The 25,708-nt window shown below is 39.4% G+C and overlaps 1 protein-coding gene across 1 annotated transcript in view; it reads left to right on the forward strand.

The window, feature by feature from the left end:
• Positions 1-25,708, forward strand: part of GRB10 (growth factor receptor bound protein 10) — a 144,616-nt gene that overhangs the window by 66,315 nt on the left and 52,593 nt on the right. The window contains exons 4-5 of the mRNA XM_027643863.1: positions 21,666-21,882; positions 24,489-24,630. Coding sequence (XP_027499664.1) covers positions 21,666-21,882; positions 24,489-24,630 — 359 coding nt within the window. The remainder of the gene's footprint in view (positions 1-21,665; positions 21,883-24,488; positions 24,631-25,708) is intronic.

Consider the following 25,708-nt stretch of genomic DNA (forward strand, 5'->3'; position numbering starts at 1 on the left):
GCATGGTTGTAGATGAAGTATTACAATGCCTAAGATTTAGCCCAGAGAAATAACCTTGTGTAGCACTCTTTTTCTCCACCACTGTTGTTATTACTTGCTTTTAATATCTTTTCTTTTGTATCTGCCTCAGGATAGACATGGGAGGTTGAGGCGATGTTGTTATTCATTCTGTAGCTAAGGAGGAGTGTGTTTAGTAACAGCCGGTGCTACTTCTGAAATGCTTCACTTATGGGATCTGACTGGGATGAGTCGGTTATCTGGTGTATCAGAACTAACCCATCTTTTTGCAGAATCCAGCTGGTACTGAGTTGAAAATGCAGAGTGAAAAACAGATAGTCTTGTTTGTATTTCAGGGACGATACTGCCAGACATTCATGAATTCTCATGCTTTGTGTAAATGTTCTTGTCATTGTCCAGCCTTAGAAAAAAACCACCATTACTGCCAAAAAGATTTACACTGACTAATCTTTTGAAGAGACTGGAGACCCTGCTTCCTGCCTAGCTCATTACAGTACCTTTGCTTGTTTTGGAGAACACTTCCATTTATATTTGGTGATGAATCTTGTTAGCTACTAGGAGGGCACCCGTCATAGCTGTGTAAAAATTTAACTTCCCTCTTTAGATTAGTTCCCAAACCCTTGGGCTAACAGAACTCTGAAAAAAACCCAAACAAAACAACATGAAAAGAGAAGACAAAGTAGAGTGGTGTTTAGTACAGACAGTTTGAGAGATTTGCAGCAAGCTACAGGAAGAGAGAGAAACTGAGTTTAGCTGGAAGACAGTTTATAATATAATGAAGATTGAGTGAAATCAGTGAAATGAGAAGAAACAGATAAAAAATTATTTAAACTGTTGCATGTTCAGAGAAAAATGTTTGCTGGTGACTGATGGATTTTCTTTTATTTTTATTGTATTTTTAAATTTTATTTTTATTTTTCATGTATTGACTTTTTGTTATCAGCTTTGCAAATCATCACTTTTGGACATATTTAAAAATCTTGTGTTCCTCTGAAACCATTCTGTGGCCTATGGGAAAATGGTAGTTGTTACCAGGTTTGCAATGACCTTGCTCTTATGGAGGGGAAATGGTTGCTGGGGCACAGGTGTTGCATTGGGAGAGCAAGTGGAGCTGGATTGGGAATTTGGGTTCCTTGCTCAAGATAGTCCATGATCACCCACCCTCAGGGACTGAAGCTGTATGGGCATATGGCATCTGAAATAGTGGTTTAGGTTTTTTCATGCTGAAAATAGAGGGATTGTCTTCACCTCTTTCAAGATTTGTATCTGCAGTTATCAAGGGGCAGAGGGGAGCAGATTCACAAGGTATGAATTTAGGGTAAATAGAAGGTCCTTTCTTGTTATTGTTAAATTCTTGTCTAAAGCTTTGGGAGGTGAAGGTGTAAATTGGGCCTCTGAGTGGTGTGATTCTCTTGCTTCTTTACAGATATGTCTCAGAAAAAAGGGCACTTAACTTCCCTCACCCCTTACCTTTTACCAACTGGAATACAAGTTACTAGTATAAGCCTAAAGTGATGACTCTGTAAGAAACTCACCACTAATCGAATAATGAGAGACACTGCGAAATCAATCGTAAAATCAAACGTCCTTTTTAATTCACTCTTGTCTTTAGTATTAAGGGACATACATTTCCCGCTGCCACTGAAGCAGAGCAAATCTACGTGTTAGAGCAGGCGCATTTTTGCATCCTCTGGGTAATGCAAGAGGTAGCATAGGGATGCCCTCTCTCCTTGTCTGGGGGTTTGCACTCTTGGGCATCTCGTGGAAGACTGTCTTTCTGTGCTGCAGCTATCGAGGCACGCTCCGGGGACTCTTGGTGAGGGGCTGGGATGCCAAGAGGCAGGTGATTGAGCACATTGGTCTGTTGGGAGTGTCTGCTCTGTTAGCAGGAGGCAAACATTCACATCGAGTATTTGTTTACCTTTGGCACGCTTTCCCAGAGGTATGTCAGCTCAACGAGGTGATGTCATCGGCGGCATAAATATTTTCTGTGCTGGTGCGACTACCCCGGTGGTGTCGGGGCAGCTGGCTGCCAGCCCAACGAGCGCCTGTCTGCTGGCAGCCTGATGCAACAGCCTTGCTGGTGGCTTCTTGGGAGGGACAGCACCTTGCACTGGCTGAGAGAGGGCTCCTGGAGGGAAGCAGCCTGGCAAGCCCTTCATGGGTATGATGTTGCTTCAGGCATTTCGTTTCTCGGGCTTGAGCTCATGGGTCTGACACTTCAACTGAAAATGGTGTGCTTGGAAAAATTCAGATATCAGAGGCAAAACAGTGTCTCAATATCCACTCGTGATGAGATGTTTCTCCCAGGTACCAGAGCTGAGCTTATTTCTTGTGCACTCATCTCACGTGTTCTGTGAAAAAAAAAGTAGAATATCCTATGGGTAGTGCACTCTATCCTCTGTAAATGTATTTACTTAGCAAATTGCATCATTCCTGTTGCTGAAGCAGCCAAATGCAATATATTTCACTAGTTTTTTAATCATTTTATATACTTATTTATCTCCTATCCATGGTATGGGGACACTCATGGTCTCGAGTCTTTCTCTGCCTCCCAGGTGGTTTATTTCTTCCATTTCAGTTAGTAGTCCATAACTGAACTTAGAGATCTGAAATACCCTCTTCTAATTTAATCAATACAAGTTAACTGTAAGATCTTGGGATTAGCACGTATGTTTTCTGGCATAACTTTATTGCTTTTATGTTTGGTTTTTTTTTTGTAATCTGACTAAATTTGTACTGTTAACATGTTAGAGCAGAAGGATGGAAATTAATATTATGAACATAGGTTCTTTTGATGGCTTCTGGATGATATATTTAACGTGGCTCAGTTGAATTCTGGCCTGTGCCACTCCACCCTCTTCCTACACATTCTTGAGGTTTGCATATTCCCTGTTAGGGGTAATATTTTAAGTGTATTTAGCTTTATGTAAGAAGCTTTTGAACCTGTCAGTGAGGGTGTTATAGCCAAATGTCAAAACATGGCTGTGGGCACTTAAAATAGTCTCAGTACTAATGAGCTTTCCAGCTAGGAAAGTTGATTTATTATGTAGCCTGGCTTTTAATCATGCTATAACAATGGCAGTTGTTCAGTAAAAACAGTGTCTCTGCAGCATCAGAATATTAACTTCAAATTCTGATACCTTAACCAAAATCAAATTCTAAATTTCAAAGGCAATTTGACATGTAAAGGGGAAGGGTATAGTTAGAGATGGAAACAATCTGCATACTCACTATGAAATACACTTCCGAAAATATTCTTTCAAGAAGTATCTCTAATTTTTGAGATAAAAGTACAATGTCACTGTACAAGGACAGCTTTAATGGAGAGAGTATCTGATTACATAGAAAGCTCTAGGGCCTTAATCTGGTTTCATGACTGTTGTGTTCAAGTCTGAAATAAATCTATTCTGCTTATTCGGACATTTAAAAGTATCATCTATCAGTAGATCAGAAATTGATTTTCATTTATCTGTAGTGCACATTTGAAATTACTGTGACTGTTGAGGAGAGGCTATTTTATTTTTTAAATCTCTCTACTTTGGTAAAAAAAGACAGATTTATCGAGCGCAGTGTTAACTGTACATCCTCTTCTTTCTGAAGACAACAGGGGAGAAGGGACCCCATTTTCTATGAAACTGATTTCCAAGTGTGTGGTTGGTGGCTGTGGTGTGGTGAAGTACAGGCAGTTATAATGCCAGAAACTGCTCCTTAAAGTGAGATTGGCTGGACTGCAGCTTCACAAGAAAGCTTTTAACAGCCTTAGTTCACCGGTATATTTAACGGTTTTGGAATCAGATTTTTTTTTTCAGAAGGAGATCCATTTAACCAGATGAAGCCCTGAGTTACTCCCACCCCCATTTAAAGCACACTGAGCTGATTTTTGTACTATCTCTGACCAGCCATGCACCTTTGATATCTCTTGTGATGGCAGGTGATTTCTAATAGCTGACACAATGTAGCCCTCTTGTCTGCAAAGAATTCTGAGAGACGTATATTCAAGTTTTGTATTTTTGTTTTCCCCTGACCTTCAAGGTTGTATTTTTGGTCTCTCTCAAAGTAGTGAGAGGGTGGAGAACAGTTTCCTTCCATTGTTTGTCTTGAACTTTGGTTTCTGTGTCTTCTTTCCAGTGCCTCAGGTAGAGAAAAGTATAAGTTAACTTACCTTTTTATGACTTTCGTCTTCTAAGCAGAGCTTTTATCATCTTAGAAATGAATATAGAAATTCACTTTGTTCATCTTTTAAAAAATAAAAGTAATTAAAAAAATAAGCAAGCAACGTCTAGATCTGTAACATTTCCAGGGGTAAGAAATAGAACAAGTGTGAGGTAAGACTTGTTTGCAAGAGTGAAATGGGGCATATTTGTGATACAGCAGTTCTCTGGGCAAAGACTTCTGTTTCTTTAGGATTCCAAATGATTCAACAACTTTGTGCTCCTCCTTTTCAGTTGTTAGCTGGTCTTAATCAGAGAAAGAATTATAAATGCTAAACAAAAGTTGGCCTTGTGCTCAAAAATTGAATGGATTTTAAAAGTTGGCTGACACTATTGTAATAAATTTAGGTTAAGCAGTCCAAACAAGTATAGAGTTAGTTTAAGGGTTTAATATCCTTTTCTACATATTAAAACAATTTTCAGGAGCTTACACAGTAGAAAAATGGGATTGTCACAAAAAGATGTAACACATCGTACAGCTGAGAGGAAAATGCCCAGTTCAAGTTACAGCTTAAACATGATCTTTCTTAGAAATGCCTTTTCTAATCTGTTTATTGGATTGGTTCAGCCAGATGACTGGGAAGTTGAGGACTGCAGATTTTAAGATTTTTCCAGCATGGGAACATATCTCCTTCAGTTGAGACAAACAAGTTGCACTGGAATGCACTCATGGTCTATATCAGCAAGTATAGCTTAACTTACTTATGTCAAAAAGAATATATACTATGGTATATCTGAAAAAATGAATGTCATTAAAAATACTTGGCTAATAAATTACAGTGGTTTTGGGTGAATGTGAAAGTAGGCTTTCTTAGTGGCAAAGTTCTGTTTATTTAAGTATCAACATGATTTTCTATGTTTAAAAAATGATTAAAAATTCATGAACGAAGTCAGACTTCAGATAGCAAGAAGAGCATAAAATGGCACAGGCTTCAACTGCAGCAGCTTTATGGTTCTTTCTTTAAGCTCTACTACTCTGCAGAGTGTACTGCCTGTATTTTCAGCCAGTCCTGGCTCAAAGAAGGTGATTTGAACGTGAATGACTTTGTGCTGACTGGCATCTTTATTGATAGCAAGATCCTTATGGGAGGAATGGTTCATTTTTCACTCATTTCGGAAGTTGTGTGGAGTAGCAAACATCCAAAGCCTGTGCTGTGGGGTTGCACAGACTCTTACACACATATGCAAATGAGTGGTTGCAAACTCTAGCAGTTAATGATGGCAGCAGCAGACCTGGCTCCCCTGTGTTAACCATCTATAGCTCAGGCATGTGTAAGGTGCTCAGAATAATTGGACTCACTTGAGGTTTTGATGAAACCGGACTGTAGAAATCGTTGCAGGACACTTCTAAGTGTCTGTTTCTTTACATGACCACACCGAAGCAGCCATGGGCTCTTCACAACCCCTTCCGAGCAGAAGCTAGGAAATACTTTTGGGGGTTGGCCCCTGTGCCTTTGGGGAGCAGGGCAAAGAGTTAGAAGCACGTGTTCAACAAATTAGCTGTTACATAGAACAAAAAAAAACACTGTAGATGTCTACCTACATTTTCCCCATTGGCAAAATGAGGACATTGCTATTGCAAAACTTCTGTCAAATATGTAGTTGAGATCTGCTAAGTAGTGTGCATGCTATTTTTGAGATTAAGTCCTACTTTGTTCATGGTATTAAGTGAGCCAGTTCTGATGAGATGAAATCAAGACTGAAATGTGAACATATGTGAGATTGTATATAGGATATACCTAGGGTAAACGATAGGGTATTTTTTGACATGATGGGTAACCTTTCTGTAGATTAACTTGTTTGCATGCCACGTGGAAGTGGCACATGGAAGTGGCGACAAATGATGCAACTTCTAAGTACATAAACGTGCTTTGATTGGTGGTGCATTATTCTTGACTCACAGTAGGGAGGAGGTCAGTGAATTAAGCTGAAGGGTAGCTGTAGCTTTTTCTTTGTGCACGTGGGGGTTGAAATTAAAGTTTGGAACAGTGATCAGACTTGCCAGTTTACAATGAAACGTTTACTAAAAACAAAAAAAGAAATGTATTAAATGTGGGATGATGAGATAAGGAAAAACCACTTGAGGCATAAAGCATGGTGAAAAGCCATGTAGTTTCTTTAAGACGGTTTTAGTGTGTAGCTGAAATGAAACTACTGAAAGAGATCTAATTTGTTTTCATTACTGTCGGAGCCGAGATGTCTACTAATACAGTATTTATGTTTGTGGTAATATCTTTCCACCATTGTGTATCTCTATAAACCTACTGTTTAAGAAAACGACCAAACAAAGCAAAACAAAAAAACCTCTCAACCCTTCTTTCGTATGGCAATAGTGCGGAGCTGTTTGGGCCAGGATACATGTCTCCTGCTGTGTTAAGCTGGTGAAATACAAAACAGAGAGATCTCTTTCTGAAGAGCAAGTTTAGAGATGAATCTGGCAGACTGTTGGCTCCAAGGCAAATTGAGACTATCAGAGAAATTTGTTGAAGGCCTGGCTGGGGTGAATGCCTCCTTTCTTACAGTGAGGGTGTTTGAGCAAGAAGAGTTGGTGATCTCGGTGCTGATGACTTTGCCCTGAAAAAAGATGTCCTTTCAAGTAGGCTGTTCTCAGACCATTTACATTCCCCGGGGTCTGGTGTCTCCCAGGGGCTTGGTGGTACAGCTGTGCTGGCACACTTCCTAATGTACTTGTAATAGCAAAAAAACACTTTCTCTGAAGGAAGTTTATTCTGGTTTGACAAATGAAATTAAATGCAGCAATAAAAGCATTCTTAGACACTTGTACTGAACTAGAAATACAGATATTTTAAAAGGAAAAACAGTAGAAATGTGGAGTCATCTCTACTGAACTGGTTGTGTGCAACCTTTCCTTGTATTTCAGGCAAATGTGCAGACCTACACAAAGTGAGGGCCTGAATTCAAGAGGTTAACATTGAATGTTTATGTGTCTCAGCTCTAGCCTGATTTTTGTGCCTTACAAACACAGAGGAAGGCTCAGTCTCCACCAATAAATCTGACACAAAAGAGATAGAGAAGAAGGGCTTTTGCACTATTAAGTTTTTGGTTTCAAATCTGGGAGGTGGAAGAGAGATTTTTGGTGCCATGGGTTAAATAGCTTTTAAACAGACTTGAAAGAAACTTAATGGTTAATCTATCCCCAAAACTTTTATGGATATAATTTTACTTGTATAGGTTTGTGATCCCTTTACCGTGTTTTTTACTTGTAATGATTCCTGGAAAAAAACCTGCTGTTCAGCATACCTCACTTTATTCACTGACCTGATATAACCAATGCGTGCATTTTTCACAGGTTAATAAATGTCTACCTAAAAAACCTTGGTCAGAATACTTGACATGTCTCATGCAGGCATCTAGATTACTTCTAAATGCATTTTATTGGTAACGTGGGAAGACAGTCTTCTAGTGAATCCTCAGTTTTGGAGGGGCCAACAGACAGACTGCCTAATGAGGGCAGAACTGAGGGGTGTTGCTGACAGAGTGGACACTCTAGATGTTAATAGGGTAGAAAAGAACATAAGAAGCTGTCAATGAAATGGTGCCCTACTGTGCTGAAAGAGGAAGACAGCAAGAATCTGAAATTCATTTGATTGAAGTACAGAAAAAGGTGTTATTCTTCAGCAAGATAATGCTCAAAATTAGTTCACCACAAGTTGTAAGGAAGCCCATGTGGGATGTCCACTTTGGAGGACTGTGAGTTATAGAGGAAACTTTGAGTGGTTTCTAGTGCTTTACGTAGATCAGAAGCTCTTAGTGCAAGTCTTTCCTGCTCTCAGACCATATGTTGGCGTTTTGTTCACTTTATGGTGAAAGTATGTATAGGTGCATAAACACATCAGAAAACAGAAAGAACCTTCATTTATTTTTTTAGTCCTAAAGATTAAAAATACTTTTAGGTAACTGTACATTCTGATGTTATACTGCATCTGCCTTTGCTTGTGCTTTAAGTTGTAAATTTGTCAAATAGGGAAACAAAGTCTGTGCTCGTTTGTTTTTCTAGTCAGATGGTCCTCAGGTTCATCTAAGAAAAGACTGAGGAACACCAGTGAAAATATGTTGTCATACCAAAGAAAATGCTTTTGAATTTTTTAAAGAGGAGTAAAATAGCAAAAGCTAATATTGTAGTGTTGCATTATTTATGGTGCTTATAGCTTTGAAAAAATCTTGCAGTGTTAAGACTGTCCTAAAATGAACTGGAATGGTACATTTCTTTTACTCTTTTTCTCTGATTTCTTATTTTGTCTATAAAGCAGCTATAGCAAGCTTGGGATTTGTTTTAAGATCACATAATAAGAGCAGGGGAGAAAACCTCTCAACTTTCATAGCTTAATAGAATAAGCAAAATCTGTAGAAAAACAACTCTGTTGTAATTTGATGTCAGTTCTGCACTAAAATCTTTTATCACAGTGCAGCATTGTAACAATAAGCCTCAGTCATCACTGTCTTTCAACTTACCTGACTGTGATAAGCAGTACAGTATTTGTTTCTGCCTTTATGTCAACATTGTGCTGCAAGTAGTTCATGACAGCACTTCAGCGTGGCAAGCTGTGTCATGTGAGGATACTTGAGAAATGCATCCTTTCAAGGCAGCTGACATTCTTGCATTGAGGTTGAAGAAGGTTGCAGCACTTTTCTTAAAGCCAAGAAGCTTCAAGAGGAAGATCAATCTGAATTTGCTACTTTTTCCACATCTCTTTGTACCTATTAAAAAGGACAAGCTTCTGCCAAGCTAGTTATATTTTCAGCTAAAAAAAGCCAGAGTTAAATGGGGCAAACCACCTAAATAAAAAAAAAAAGTCAAAATATAGCATGAGATGTAGCTAAATTTGGAGTTCTTAACAGCAAGCAGCTGCTTAAGTAATTAAAGTGTATAAGGTGCTACTGACCAAAGCAATTAGTGTGTAATTTCATTAATGGTATTAGGATTGCAGTAACAATATTTAAGTCTTTCTGTCCAAATCAAGATTGCAGGCAATTTGTGACATGCACAAGATGAGGTTAGAAGCAGTGAGATGTTACAGTATGTTACAGCACCACTGTCTGAGAGAATTTGTAACTGCACAAGAATGTGTCTTACACTGGTTGTATCTTGTTAACACTCCTAATTGACATACATTGCTCTGGAGTTTTCATATACATACACTTCTAAAATATATATGCTAGGATGTTTTTAAGTTTATATATAAAACAAGGCTTCATGGGGGCTGCTAATTTTTTGTTTATCTTTGCAATTAATTTGTGAGCTTGCTGTTGTTCAAAAGCAAAAGAGAATTATTCTTTTTTTTGTAGGTTTTTGTGGTTTGGCCTTTAAGTGGTTCAAAAATTCTGGAGAGCTCAGGCATAGTAACATATTCCAAGTCCCTCTGAATTCAAAAGTGCTGCAGATGATGGGTTTCTAAGTTACAAGGTCTGCAGCTCAAAGACAAGTGGGTGATGAGCCCAGCAACTACAGTTAGGTAACTTCATTCCTTCAAGAATAACTATAAATATTCTTCAGAAGATGACAATGAGTTTTAGAGACTAGTTAGAAAAATATGTATCAGAGGGTGAATATGGAATATACTAAAATCATCTCCAAAGCTAGGGTAGCATCACTGACAAATCATTCAATTACTACCACAGTGGCTAACCTGGAGCTGCTGACACTGTTAAAAAGCCATCAAGAGAAGTCCTTCGGAGCCTTCAGGCTTTACAGCAACACTTCTGGCCTACCTTAAGCTCTGTCCCGTTGACGCATTACCTCTTTCTAGGTCTAAGGCTTTCTAGGTCTGTAAATATGTGGGCGTGCTTTTGGCAGAGGAAGCCAATCTTCGCTGCTTTTCTGGGCTGTATTTCAGATGTGAAACGGAGCCAGGTGAGCAGGTTGTCTCACCCCTTGTGAACACTGACCCTGCGCCCAGAGGTTTTTGGGGCGTCATTCGTAAGAGGACTGGTGGGGGTGACTTAAGGCAGCGCAGTGCAGGACACTGGTGCCCTGCAAGCTCTTTCGAGCACGCTGGTGACATCCTTGTCACGTGGGGTGAAGGAAATGGAGATAGCCTTGTAAGAAGCAATGGTCTGTTAACAGACGTGGGGGAAAGTATCTTGTGTCCTGCTTCCAGCCTTGTTATATGGGTGTGCAAGGAGGTGAATCTAGACAGGGAATTGGGCTCCCTGAACACCGACTAGATGGAGAAGAGCAGCGGGCAAAATCACAGGGCACGCTGTGTACCTGAACCAGCAATGCACACAACTTGTAAAATCAGGCACATGGGTCTCAGAATGAAAACTGGCATAATGGACAAGTTGGTTTTGACTCACACCAATATGTGAGGAATCTTCTGTGTAGCACACCTTCAGCTTTTGCCTGTGGGTGAGCCTGATCCTGACTGATTTTCACCAGTGCAGCTTACCTGCGGGATATTAATCACAAAGGACCAGGTTTTGAGTAGCTGAAAAAAAAAGAAACTTCATTTGATGAATTCTGAAGAAATATTAGCACGTTTCTGGTTTTCTTAGGCCTAGATAAATTTAGACTGATTTTCAGTGAAGATTTGAATTCACATTACTTGTTCTTTTGTATTGTTGCTGGTCTCAGGGTTATTGTTGGTAGTTTTGATTGGGGTTGGGTTTTTCGGGGGGGGTTTTTTTGTGTTTAAAAAAAAAAAGGTTGGCTAGCAGGAGTTCTTGGAGTCAGTGTATTGCAGAAGGAAGCGTCACAGAGATTTTATAAATGACTGTTTTTCGCATCAGCGGTGTGCGGTACAGACACCTTCAGTGGTGGCTCCACACCGCCATTTGGGATGAGACTGCAGCAATATGCTTTGCCATCTGGGGATCCATGAGGCAGGACTGTGGTGTTCCCTTCTCATGCAGTGGAGGTTTGCGCTGTGTTCAGCAGTAATTCCTCACAAATTATCCACCCTTTGCTGATGGGGCCAGGGGAGATCTCCTTATTCTGTGCCCAAAAAGACCGTGTGATTTTCGGAAATAACCGCTCAGCTTACCTGAAGGGAGAGCCTAAAATAGACAGCCAATTCAAGGACAGCATATCTGTCTGCATGTGAAATCAAATGCATGCCCGAAAACACTGTTCCTTTAGTGGGGCAAAGAAATGTACGGAAAGCTTATATAGGTGCTGCATAGGCAACAAGAGGACATCTGGTGGCAGCTGCCTTCATCTGTGAAGCAGAGCTAAGGTAGGCAAGCGTGCTCATCGTTATTTATCAGGTGCCAGGTTTAAAAGTCCCAAGTCAGAGGCAATTTCTAATGTTCTATAAGTAAATTTATTTTAATCCTCAACAGGCTCTTAGAGAAGGATTTTTTGATGCAGTATTGCAATATCAAACAACTCTCCCCCAGTTCAGTCTCTTGTAGCTAATTTACTAAAATAATGATTGGAGTTAATAGGAAACTATTAAAGCTACTGATATAAAGAAATCAAAATTACCCTAGCATTAAAGCATTTTACTTTTTCATATGACTGTTTCTGTTAACTCAGCTCTGACAAGAAGTACCTTAAATATGAAATATTCCTGTTACCTGCTTTGCAAGTCCATCGGTCACAACTAGGTAACTATTATGTGCTGAAAATGCAATCTTTAATTAACTTGGAGGAATAGCTGATTCATTAATTGCTGTGTGCAACTTTTGGAACTTGTATTACATCCTCAAACATGCTTTCTAAGCCAGCAATAAACCTGTTCAAAGCAAATTTTAAAACTCGTGGTTTAAACTTGGTAGGAGTAAAGGTTAGCTCGGGTATCAAGTGATGAGAGACACACCTAATTTAATAACAATAACAACGAGAACAAATAATAATAATAATAATAATAATAATAATAATAATAATAATAATAATGCTTCAGCACCAGCTCTGCAGACACATCACTTCCTGAAGAGAAATGCTAATGGACTTTTTGAGTTAATCCAACCACTTTTTACTTGAAAGCTGTATTTAAGTTGTAGAGTGGCTGTGAAATAAAACCCCCAATGCAAGAAGCCTGGGTGTTTCTGGCTGCCAGGTGGGGACTTTCCCAAACAGGTGGGCGATGCTCTTGCTGAGCAGTCACCAGTACTGGTGCTGGAGCAGACACACATTACTGGCATTGGCTGGAGCGACCCAGCAGCACGTTAGGAAGTTACGCACGATGTTTCCCAGAGCAGGGATAAGGCTTGGACTTTCTTGGCAGGATGGGAGGGACTAATCCGTGCAGCGGTACTTATATTGATTTGTAAGGATTGTTCAACTGGGATTACTCGGCTGGGTATTATGGTGTTTAATCAGGGAGGGAGAACACAGGTTCCCTAAAGGAAAGCAATAGATGCTTTGACTGTTTTTAACTTTGTCTTTAATAGCTTTAGATTCGTAAGACATGTACGATGTAGAAGGTAACTCTTCTCATCTGTATGAATTTTTAACTCCTTTTTGAAATATGACTTGTGTAGTAATGTTGTTTATTTGTCTATATTTGATTTGCACTTTCATTTTTTATTTTTTTTCTCTGACACAGGTGATAAAAATAAACCATCCAAGTAAAACTTACGAGAATCGTTATGAGTAGAAATGTGTGTATAGGAAATGGTAGAATAAATTGGAAAAAGTAATAATTTTTATTCATGTAAGCATAAGTGAAACATAATATTTTAAAGCTTTCTATTTTGTTTCTTTTATGTAGAAGTATGTAATCTTAATTAAAATGGAACTAAACCTGACCTTTGCTATGTCAAATTGCAGTTCTTACTGATACAGGATATCTTCTTATAAATATGACTGTCTAATATAATATGCAGTGTGCCAAGCATTTACCGTGTGGTCAGCAGACAGTATTTCAGTTCATGTCCGCATTGCTACCCAAGGTTATGCTTCCTGAGTTCTGACTGGTAAGTATCTTAATGGCTCAGTGGGCTAACACGGTTTTTACCTGTTTTCTGAAAAGCTTCAGTGAATTTTCTGTTTGTTTTTTTATGGGCTGCACAGGCCAGGAGCCCATCTGCTGCCCAGCTATTGCCCCAACCATGTTCTCTTGAAGGATAAGGGACAGTCTTTCTGTAATCATCATTTTGGGATGTATTGACAGGACTTGCTTTCTCAGTTTTGCTCTTGAGGTAATGCACCAAAATTGAAGCGTCCAGTTAGCCTTACCAGGAAGGTAAGACTTGAATAGAGAATGCCTGTGGAAGTCAGTCTGTCTGTCTGTGTCTCATGCATTCCCCCATGTTCACTGTCTTTTTTGTTTTTCATCCTGAGTTAAGAAAGGGCCATAATAAGCCTATAGATTAATGACTATTCCTCATATATCTGTAATTTAAGCTTTAGGATTCCCTCTGTTCATAACTACTTTTGGACCAGGAAAATCCATCTGGCCTGCTCACTGTATAATGTATCGCGTCCTTCACCAATGTAACCACTCAGTCCTTGGGTTTTTTGAGGATTAGTCTACTCCAACCCCAGGTTTGGCCTTTGAAAGAATACACCATCCTGCCCACTATGGTGCTGCTTCTATCCTTGATGTTAGTTTCTATCCTCTGGGTAACTGAGGCTGCTTTGAGTTTTCCCCTGTCTTGATAAACACAAACAAATAATGGCTTTCTTTTTAAGGTCTTTCTCAACCTTTCTCTTAAATTTGTGAACTAAAAGTAGGTAACATGAGAACATGGTACAGAAAAACCACTGAACTTCATGGAAGAAAGCTGCAGATGTTACCAGTTTCTTGAAAATTAATCTTATGGCTGGATTTTGTAATCAACTCAAGAATGACAATTTCCCAGAGGTCTACTTAATCTGGTATTCTGCTTTAAGTTATGTGTTTACTCAGTGCTTACTGTGCAGTAGTGGTTGTGCAGGCACTGGCCTGAAAAGAGGGTTTTGAAAGGCCATCAGCTGCTTGTGATTGCTGTCATCGGTCATCAGCAATAACTGCACAAGGGTGTGGGGTGCTCACCCAACAGGAGATGGGCAGTTCCACTGTCTGTACAGTCACACAGGATCAGCTGGTGTCATGTTTGCCTTTGAGTTCAAAGTTTGACCTGATGATTTTTTTAGGAAGGTATGCTTTCTTCCTACACTGTTTTTTTTGTTTGTTTGTTTAGTTGGTTGGTTTTGTTCTGATGGTGGGATGGATTTTTTTGTTGTTGTTGTTTGGTTTTGGTTTTTAAAGCTGCAAATTTCCTATAAGAAAATGGGTATCTGGAAGATTAAGTTTCAGTTCTGCTACAAAGGGTTTATATGTGTCTGGAAAAGGGACTGGCCATGACTTAAATATTTTAATCCTATATCTTATAGTTGTAATATACATAATCAGAATTCTAGATGGTTTAGATGTTTTGCTTGGATTTCAAACCCCTCTCTCATAGTGATGCCATTAGTGCTTCAACACTTGTGAGTGTCTTAGAGTAAAGCAAGGATTCAGCAGTAGTGGTGGTGGTAGTGGTAGCCACCTACAGCAGTCGTCTGTCAAGGCAACTAACATCCATCCATGCCGCAGAAGGACCAGAGTGAGTCTACAGTTCTTGGGTTAGAAATGGGAGCATGCACACTGGGAGGTACTTCTGAATGTTGTCTGTGAATAATTGTAGCATCATTAAAGACAGAACCGTTAAAATCTCCATCAGAGACATGCCTTACCTTAATTTGCCTCTGGAATTAAATGAATAAACCCTCCTTACCCACTCCCCCTCCCCACAAATGCCTAGCTTTCATTGTATTTACTTTTTATGATGTCAAGCGTTAGATGTGTGACCTGGACAAGAACTGAATTTTCCATTTTTTTAACCATCCATTTTTTTTCCACGAGAATTCCTGAAACTCATTTTATGCACTAGTCTAAGGGTACAACTTCATTCCTTCCTGCTGTAGGGCACCTATAGCCAGTTGTTCCTGTTACTTGTTGAAACTTTGATTTTTTTCTACCAACACCTTTCATATGTAGCTTATTCCTATAGTTGTTACCTAGCAACATTAATTTTGTTCAATTTAGTTTGTCTTCTATTTCAAGAAATCTGTCAGGTTTCAAGAACATATCTAGAGTCCAACCATGAACATGTAGAAAAGAGGTATCTATAGAGGGAATTCTCTCCAGTACCTGTAATTAATGTTCATACATTTGGTGTTAGCCATCACAACCTTACTGGCAGAAATGGAAATAGATGCATGTGCCATTTAAAAATTACCCAGAGGATACTGGAGCAGTTACAAGTTCGCTGTTGATTTCCCTGTGTGGTGTTTCAGTGTGCTCAAAGAGCACAGATGCCTTTCTCAATTTCACGCTCTTTTACCAACCGGCATCTCTGTTTCTTGCCCTTCTCTCCACGTCATGGTCCATTTAGCATTTTGGAAGCTGCACATGCAGTGATGTGACATTTTCTAGGCCGGCAACCATAGTTACAGAGTAGAGGATTTCACTTGAGCTAAAGAACGTTAGAATGTAATAAAGGAAAGGAGTCTTCAGTGCAGAGTCCATAAGGAGACTTACAGGGTGCATAAAATTTTGGGGTTCTGGCTTGTAATTTTTAATTCAGACTGACCACTCTGGAGTTGGTGATGCCTCTGGGACACAAAGTTGTGTTTGTGTCTTCTGGTTTGACTTGAAATGAACAACAAACCTCTAAGCTTCTAATGTTCAGCTAAGGCAGTCTTGATATTTTTATAATTGGGTTTGACAGCATTCTCCGATCTGGAGAACAGTGAGAGAGCATAGGATTTGCAAATATTTTTTATATTGTCTTTTTTTTCTTGTGCAAAACTATCCACCTGTGTGGAGTTTTCAGGAAATTAGGCGGGGAGAGATTGCATAGAATTGGAGCTGATATTGGGAACGGAGGGTGTCATTCAGCTGTAACATCATTGTAGAGGTCACTGTGGGGTTTTTAAAAAATTGTAAGAGATCTGCTTATTATCCTTCACCTTCTGTTGCATGCATCTCTCAGAAGTGTACAAGCTGCCAAGTGCTAAATGCATGCATCTGTAGTGGGACTGTAGGTAGCAATTGTACAAGAATTGCAGGTCAGAATAGTCAGCTGGTGCCTGTGGCATTAGTGGAAGCTGGAATCGGACTATGGAGGCATGTGAGACATTTGGGTGAACATAGGAAATGTAGTTACATGCTCAGAGGGAAAAAGAAACAGAGGAGTATGAGTGTTACTCATGGACTTCTGTTTGCGTCGTTACAACTGTGTATTGTCAGCAATAGTATACTTTCAAAAAGTTTTAATGATTGAGATTTCTGAAAAATCCTATCAAAACAGCATGTGGATGCAGCACTGGAGGGACATGCTGCAGTTCCCATATGCAAGGGATCCCCTTAATAAGGGGTTGTCTTAGAAAAGGAGTTTGTATACTCATCACTGTAATCGTTACCTGAATTTTTGATCGTGAATGATGAGATTTCCACAATACCAACATCCTTGCAAAACATACTTGCATCACCAGTATGAATCAGAATAACTTATATGCAGTTTTAGAGGATTTGAAACAGGATGTTGAGGTGGATACCACAAGTTTTTTCCCCCTTTTCAAATTCTGGTTAAGTCCTACTGTCCATTTTAATATAAATATATTTTCCCTGTATCACCTATAATTACATAATGTTTGACTGCATCATCAGTGCAAGATGCTAGGATATCTACAACTTGTTCTTTTCTTTCGTTTCCATCTGTCTCCTAATGTGTGCAGGAGGGCCTGCTAACCACTTTGATACCATCCTCTACTGAGCTAAACCTGAATAAAATCTTATAGTCGTTGTATCTTAGTTTCTTTATTTTGTCAGGGTGGATCTTGACTGTGCTGCACTGAAACTCATTTTGGGGAACTGATTGCCATAGTTAGGTTGTTAAATAGGAAGAGGTGACCAATCAATAGCTGCATTACTATATCAGACAGTTGTTTATATACATGCTGTTAGGCTTCATATAGTACCAGACTTAATTTCATGGTGGCAGAAAAATGGTACAGCGTTTTTATAAATCTTCTACTCAGTCCCTATTAACTCTCACATCAGTATTCTCTGTGAACTGATACGAGGGATGATGCTGGATGATGAAATTAAAAAATGAGCAAATTAGAAGGAAATTATTTATTTTTTAAAATAAAAGGTTTTTACAAGCCTCTTAAATCACAGCTCACTTAAGTCCTGTTATGTTTTTTATAGTGTTTCCTGTGAACTGTAGACCATGTGTAAAAGGGGAGGGTATTTGCCGAACTGCCATTGAGGACATGAAATGCATCCTGGTCTGTAGTCGAAAGCTGAGATTCTTTCCATGTTCATTCAGTAAATTTCTGTAATGCAATGAGCCCCTTGACAGCCATGGAAATACCTGCTTGCTTTGAGAGACTGGCACAGATGAAGATAAACAGGGATCATTTCAGCTTTATGTTGCTTCAGAATAAGTGGGATCCTGCTTAGTCTTGTTAGCTGAGCTTAACATGTCAAGGCCAACAACTACCAAAATAAGTAAATAAATGAGGATCTAGGGGATAGAGAAGGACCAGAAGGAGAAAGACAAATGGGACATGGTTAAACAGAGATTAAAGTTTGCTCAGGCCTAATTTAGGGGTTATCATCCCTCCTATGGCGTGCTTGAAAACATTCAGAAAGTATTCAAAGTGCTTTGTTTTAGTGGAAGATGATATCTTAGCTCAATATCTCAGTAGAGGTTTTGTAACAAAGTTTCATTTTTTCCTTGGACTGAACTCTCAGATTTTTTTCTTGTAATTGAAATCATGATTTACTTTACCAAAAATATTACTTGCAACATCCAGCATAGCTGGTTTCTGAACAAAGCCAAAGTTTAACAAGTTGCAGGCAAAGAAACAAGATGAAGTTCAGGCAGCTGTCGGTGTATGCACTTTGGTTCTAGTTTGGGAAAGAACCCTGGTCACAGAGGAGTCCATAAAACTGCCAGTACCCTGTCCACCACCAGAAGTATGTCAGAGCTAGGTTTTGCAAGGTTTTCCTTTTAAAAGTATAGTCAAAAGCTGTTTGCATGTTTGTGCATGGAAGTGATAAGCTAGCATCTATGCTGTTCAGTTGAAGTGAAAAAATAGCCCTTGAATATCCACTTTCATACTCATTGATCTTATGGCAGAATTCAGTACAGATTAAGGAAAATATCCTTTTGTAGCCCTGGAAGTGCATGTCTGCAAGGTAGCTGGAAATCTAGAGGTTCCTCAGCTACCTGCAACTCTGCTTGATAGATCCTTCCAGGTCAGTCACAACATTTGTGTGCACACACTTAAGAGGGCCAGCATAGTGCTGTGCTGGCTCAAAGCCCTATGATTTGCAAATTTTGCTGCTGACTAGCAAGCCTCCTCAAAGTCAGTTTTGCCAGCTTTTTTTTCTTCACATGTAGAGTGCTTTTGATGGAGGCTCACTGGTCGGTGGAGAAAGATACTTTGAAGGATTGCACTATGTATGAAATACCCTTCTGAACAGTATACCTGCAGATGGTTAAAGTAGTTAGAAATTCCATGGATGGCATATTTCATTTTTATTTAGTTAAGCTCTGTAGAGAACCATCACAAGTAACATACTGGATTACTTGGCAGGCTGAGACATCTGCTGGCACTTCTGAGGTGTAGGCTGAAGCAGTGAGGTTTCCTATTGCATAATGCTGAAATCTCTTCAAAACACCCTGGTATTTAGTAGTAAATGCCATTGTATGGAGATGAAGCTGTATGAAATTCAAGATTGCAGGCTTTGTCTTTAAAAAGCATAAGGATCTGTGCTCCTGCAGAAGTTTTATAGCAAGACTGAGGGCTATTATTAGCAGTGCTGCACCCACAGAGAAAAGGAGTTGACAGAGGAGTGAAACCAGATTCTGGACTTTAGTGCAACATATTATTAGGAAAACTCTATATGCACCTTGTCAGTGCTTGTCCTGTTGGAAGTTGAATTGAGGTGTGTAATTGATATACTTAAAAGCTTGCTAATGGTAATTCAATGCTATAATCTATGTACTCAGTTTGCTTACTGTTTTGCATGAAGTGCCTCGTTTTATGCATATTAGGCTACATTGGACACCTTTGTAACTATTTGATTTTTCAGGGATAGCTTGAGATGACTCTTAATCGCTCCTTCCATGTTAGAATCACCTGAAAACTTAATGATCTTGCACACTAATAGCTTTGTCTAAATTGTTAATAAATTAGCACCCTTGTGGACCAAGCCATACGGACTTCCATTGAATGTACACCTTGACTTTCTTCCCTTTCTGCTTTTCACCCTGATAAACAATTGCTGTTGGTTGCTGTAATATATACTCCCTGACTCTGTCTTTTATGTCTCCTACATCCAACTCCAAAGCTTTTACTGGACAGCCACCTGACACCCTACAGCTCAGTTTTTTGGTACTTTAGATAAGTGATAAAATTCTAAAGCCTTGTAATTTGGCCTCTTCCTGTTTATACTCCTACTCCTGTGGTTACCTTGTGATTGCTCAAGAAGTGTTTTCAATATGTCCTCTTCAAATGGGATAAGAATCTGGAGTAATGAAATTTAAATTGCATCTCTGTCTCAAGATTGCTAAAAATAGCAGGAAAATTATTGTAGACTTTGTCCAAGCAAAGCAAAGCTTAGATTGTTTAAAATGCATGAACTAGCCTACGGACAGAAAAGATGGTGTAGCCTAGTGAAGGTGAATCCTAGTAGTAGTGTAGTAGCTGTTAAGTACTACAGATGGAGGAAAATCACCATAAAGAAACTGAAGGAAACAACCTGTTTATGGGGTCATGTGAGGGGTTTTCTGGGGTTTTTTTGGGTTTTGGGTTTTGTTTTTTTGTTTTGTTTTTTTTTTAACACATGTTCAAACCTAGAAATCCTCTGAGTACATTTTCAGTGAAGGCTAAGTGGCTGTTACTTTAGTAAAGAGCCTACCAACTTTCAGTGAGGAACATAGTATTTAAGGTCACTAAATAGAGCTCAGGTGTAGAGACATGGACCAGCACTTATTTAATTCTGAGCAGATCTTTCATTCATCCAACACTGAGAACTGGGGTTGTCAGCATCCCAGACAATTGCTGAGTAAATATCATGTTCAGATCCCATTATGGTTATCAGGGCATGTTGTTGGTGGACAGAAATTCAGTGGTGCTGTTTCAGATTATATCCTCAAGAAATGTGATACTAGTTCAAAATGATTTATGATATCTAAAAGAAAGTAGTACAGTTAGTTGCAAGCTGAATAGCTGCTTCTGGCGGTTCATTTACCTAGAAAACATGGCAAAAGAATGGATATCAGAAAATAAGGTGTGTTTTAGCCGCATAGCACTGTGCAAGTATTTGCTAGCTCCATTACTTCTCTCTACTTACCATCCATGTCATGAAAAGTTTTGTGAGATAGAAAGTTTGCAGGCAGCAATGGTATGTTTTGCCAGGCCAGTTGGTACAACTGGAAAATAAGGGTGCATTTTTTGATGCATAAAGCTCTGTTTAGTCAGAAGTAGCTGTTCAGGCAGTGGCTATGCTGTAACCAGAAGCAGATATCGATGTGTGTGTTCATCAGCCCACTGAACTCCTGATAGGGGATGACGTAACTTGTGGCTGGGAGTAATTACAGTGCTCTGAAATAGGAGTTCAGAGAGTGGTTAGTGCAAAGGGCTCCCAGAGTTCTCTTGTCTTGCAGAGTAATTATGATCATTAAAGAGGAATGATTGAGCACAAGTTACTTATTTACAGTGAGGTAAGGTGGCATATGTGGAAAGGTTGGTGTCCTTTTTAGGGACTGATGTTTCTCCAGCCACCCACACCACATCCCTGGTTGATTTACGTTGAGCTCTTTAAGGTAGGGGTCTATCTGTCACACTGTAAGACCAAGGATACAGATAGATCTTTTTATGAAAGTCCTTGGAGTGCCCTTCAGAATACTGTATCACAAAAATATGCAAAAATACAGGGGTTTTTTTTAAAGATATAATGTTGGCTTTCCGATGCATGCAACAGAGGAGTGAGTGTGTCTTCCAGCTATTGACTTCTGCAGCACTGTCTTATGTTTTTTTCTTCTAAATTATTTGGTCTTGCAAAGTGTTTATTACACTGGCAAACTGAACTTGATACACTGACAAGCTGAACTGAGATATTTGTAAATGGTACACTTTTAAAATGTATCAGTAAGAGATGTGGTGCTTCACATTAGCATTGTCATTAAAAATCCCACCAAATTCTCCCCCCCACACACACATGTATATATATAAATACTATTATAGAAATATTTCATTCTACATGAGTAGTTTTCACCAAGGAAGACAAAACAAATGTCCTTTGCTGGCTGTTACTATCTACCTTTAAATAAATAAATTATTCCTGCAATAAAAATTTGCACTGTTAAAATATAACTATAAAATTATGTGACAGTTTTACTGAAACTTCATCTTTGCTCTTGCTGTGTTTCTTTTATCTGGGACTTCCAGGTGCATTACACTGCCTTTATTTTTTCTTCCAGATGATGATGTGGACCTAGAAGCTTTGGTAAATGACATGAATTCCTCATTTGAAAGTCTATACTCCACATGTAGCATGCAGTCGGAAACCACTCCACTCCTTCAAAATGGTCAGCTCAGCCGTAGCCAGCTGCCATCCTCGGGACCCGGCACACTGCAGCCCACGTCTCCGAGGCAGAAGGTGCAGCGGTCTCAGCCAGTGCGCATCATGGCAGTCAGGTAGGAACAAGGGACTCGCCTCCTTTTTGCTAAGTTGACATCAAGTAGTTTCAAAGGAACTACATTTTAAAATAGGAGATCCACTTTGGTGAGGAACTGAGTAGCCTTAGACTGGACTTTTGCATAGCAAAATGTACCAGGTAGGTGAAGGACATAATATTTCCACGTATTATCACCCTTTTCTTCATGTAGGTTTAACGTATCTGTAGTAGCTGACGTGTAGAAGTGTATCATTGGTACCAATTGGCAGAAATTATAGACATACTTGGATTTGTTTCCAAATTCTTAAAAACCATACCTGTTCTCTCAGGTACTGACAGTCATTGCCAAAAAAAGAAGTGTTAAAGTTGTCCCCCTGTTCTAAGGATGAGGACTGGAATTCAAACTTCAAGTGAAAAACTCTTGATGGTGATGAGAGAGTCTGTAGGTGATGTATAGGTTCTTAAAATCTTCTTTTAAGGCAACAGGAGGAAAGGAGCTCCTGTCAGCATGAGTAGGTAAATAAATTTATTTCCTTCTAGTTAACAATATCTTCTCTAAAAAGTAATAATAATAACAAAATGAAAAGTAATGATATAATAAAAGAAAAATCCCAGATGTGGAAGGGGTTGCTTCTAGTCCTTTACCTGGATGTATTACCTATAGGAACAGTATACTTTAGACAGACAACTTTTCTGTTTGAATGGGTAGTATGCAGTAACTGTAATGCAACCAAGTCAGTTGATGATGCAATTAATTCTACAAGTATTTCATACTTAACCTTGAATAGGGCGGTACTAGAAAGTGTACTCTCTGGAGTACTGTAACTGTTGATGTTTTGTAAATATCTCAGTCAAAACACTTAATTTAAACTATTTTTTGCATTTCAAAACTTAGAAACTCTATTTTGAGAACACTCTGCCTTTCTGAAATCTGTACTCCCATACACACAAGAATATCATGTGTTTTATCATTAAAGAAAATAATGGCAAAACTTTTATTCAAGTTAATCTAGACCCCTACAGGGTTGATGGCTGCATCTTCTCTGCAGCCAGAACAGAGTGATTGACTACGGTCTCTTGAGAACACAGGTTCATATGCGTATCAGTCAGGATGTAAACAATGCACTGGCAGTAGTACAGACACAGCAGAGTGCAGCATAGAGAACTCCGATTTCAAGGAAACCACACCTTTCTAATTGTGTTGAGTCTGTGGCTCCACTTCTTACAGTGGAGGTCAGTCAAAAACTTGCAGTACGGTGCACTATTGCACAGTTGCTGATATGTCATGTCTAGTGGTCTGAAGAAATCTTACACTGTCTTTTTACCCTGTGCTACAGGGAACTGCAAACACGGGGAGCACCAAAAAAAAAAAAAAATCAAGCAGGTCAAGTAGTTTTTGGAGTGTAGACATGCAGTAGTTGTCATAGTTATGATTGGAGCCTGCTATTTATGGCGAACCCCCAGATGTCCAAGGCTCGTTTGTGGAACACTGAGGCAACTGAATTGCAGGACAGAGTTACCTGTGGAGCAGATTTCGTAGTAGTTAACATTATCAGCCCCTGGGTTCTGGTACAAAGACAGTGAGTGTACCCAGAGTGGGGCACACCGCCAGGGGCAAACCTAGCAGTTTTCTCCCAGGCAGCTCTTTTAAGGAGGCTGTGCTTGCTGAAGGCATGGGGAAAAATGAGAGCAAATTGAGTTTTTAATGATTTGTCCTTCAAATACAGAAGTTAGTTGATTATCTCTGGAAACTTCCATGATTGCCACTAGATGGTGCCTTCTGCTCAGGCCTTGAAGGGCAGACTGCTGCAGTCACCTAATGCATCTTCAGTGGTGATACCCTGGCATTAGGGAAACCTAAAGCCATCTATGTGGTCATGAATAGGTCTTACAGCTTTTCTGGTAGGTTTTAGTTTTCCTTTTTGTTGGTGTGGACAGTGCAGCTGTATTATAAACTGGAGCTTAAAACTCTTATTTGTCCTATGTATACTCATGAGGCATATTTCAGTAGGTGCAAATTTACCTGAACAGTAACTGTACAACTGGCATAAGGTGGGAGGGTGTAATTGCAGCTTATTGCTGAAGCTGTCTTTGCCTTTTCATTTCTCTAGAAAATGCCGAGTTGCTTGGAGATAGAATCTGGTATTATAAAGAGGTGACAATACTGTTTCAGTCTCAGCTTAGAGAACTTTAGAGTGGGGTACACATTTGTTTTCAAATCCATGTGAAATTTGGCTCCAAGTGACAGCCGTTGTGTTCTCCTCTTTCACGTTGGTTTGGAAGAGCTTTACTGACTTTCTGACACACAGAGCTTAAGCTTATAAGCTAGTGCTCACAAAAGTAAGAGTACAGATAGATATTTCTGTTTATTTTATTTGCACAGTTACCTCAGTTACCCAAGTAATCAAATTATAAGCAACAAAACAAGCATGAACACCTAACTGGTCATTTTTTAATGCAGTTACCTTCTTAGCTTTAGCAGGTGCTGTAACTGTATAGTAGTTACTTAGAAAAAAATTAGGTTTGACCTTGTATTTAGTGTCAGTCATAAATGGTGGGGCAGGAGACCCAGGTCTAGTGATGCCAGTTTGCTCCTCTTAATGCTTAGTGCTTCTGTGTCTATAGGCGTCTTCAAGAAGAAGAACAGCAATTCAGAACATCATCATTGCCAGCCATCCCAAATCCCTTCCCAGAACTTTGTAGCCCCGCAAGCTCTCCAGTGCTGGCCCCTGGATCTTTACCTCAAGGCCAACCTGCTAGTAAGCATGTGAGTATGGGACAAAGTTTTGGGTCATTCATTTGTGTGCAAAATAGCAGTGGACTACTTCATTTTGAAGGCAGAAAAAAGCTTCAAGATAAGTAAAAACACTTGTAGACTTTGTCTGTGAGTAGGGCAGCACTGGCCGAGAGAGTATCTTCAAATAGGCTTCCTTTCCTAAAAGGCTTGTAAGAATTAAGTGTATAAATGATGTAAGCCTCTTTCAGATAAAAGCATGTCGTTTATGAAGCAATAATGTCTAATGTCTTTCAGATTTTGTTATTCAATATAAAGACTTGCTAATTCAGAAGTCAAGTTAATTAGCTTAGAGTTGGAGGAGGATCTGTGCATATTATACTGCATGTTCTAGGTGCCACAAAAGCATTGAACAGGTGGATTCTTTAAAGTCATGGTGGTGCTTTATTTTGCTGTTTTTCATGAAGCTACTTAAAAAGCAAAATAGTGTTCTTAGAGCATGTAACTAGGCACAGGTCCTTGTAATGGAATTTAAGGGGAGTGCTGTCCCATGGAAAGCTGGTGGAGTCATTCTCCAGGTTCTTGGCAGTGAAGAACGCACAGACTGAGTTGCCATGTAGTCCAGAGCAATAACTCCAGCAACACTGCAGTTTTTCTTCTCTGTCCTACTCCACCCTTTGAGAAATAGTCATCTTGTTTCGTATTGTTCCTCAAGTACACTGAAACACTAAAGCTGCGCTCAAAAACCTCTGTAGAGTAAACTGTGTTGGCTTGCATGGGGATGAAAGGATAGGTTACTCTTACTGACCATTGGCTTACAGTAGTTCTGTGCTCATGTACCCAAAAATATTAAGAAGTTTTGCATCACTGTCCAGTTAGTTTGTAATTAGCTCCTACATCTGCTCTGACAGATAATTGGTTTGGGTGGGCAGCTCAGCTACAAGGAGTAGACCCTGATGTTTGTCCTGCCATGTTCTATATTGCGTTACACTGCCATGAACAGCTGCCTGCTGTCTTGAAAGACACAGTGCATCTTCATTGGTTTTACTGTATTTCTTACAAATACAAGACAGACAAATAACCAAATAATACACTGGGAAAAAATTGAGTC

The sequence above is a fragment of the Corapipo altera genome, unplaced genomic scaffold, assembly GCF_003945725.1.
Source record: "Corapipo altera isolate COAL_440 unplaced genomic scaffold, ASM394572v1 24b, whole genome shotgun sequence".
Taxonomy (NCBI): Eukaryota; Metazoa; Chordata; class Aves; order Passeriformes; family Pipridae; genus Corapipo; species Corapipo altera.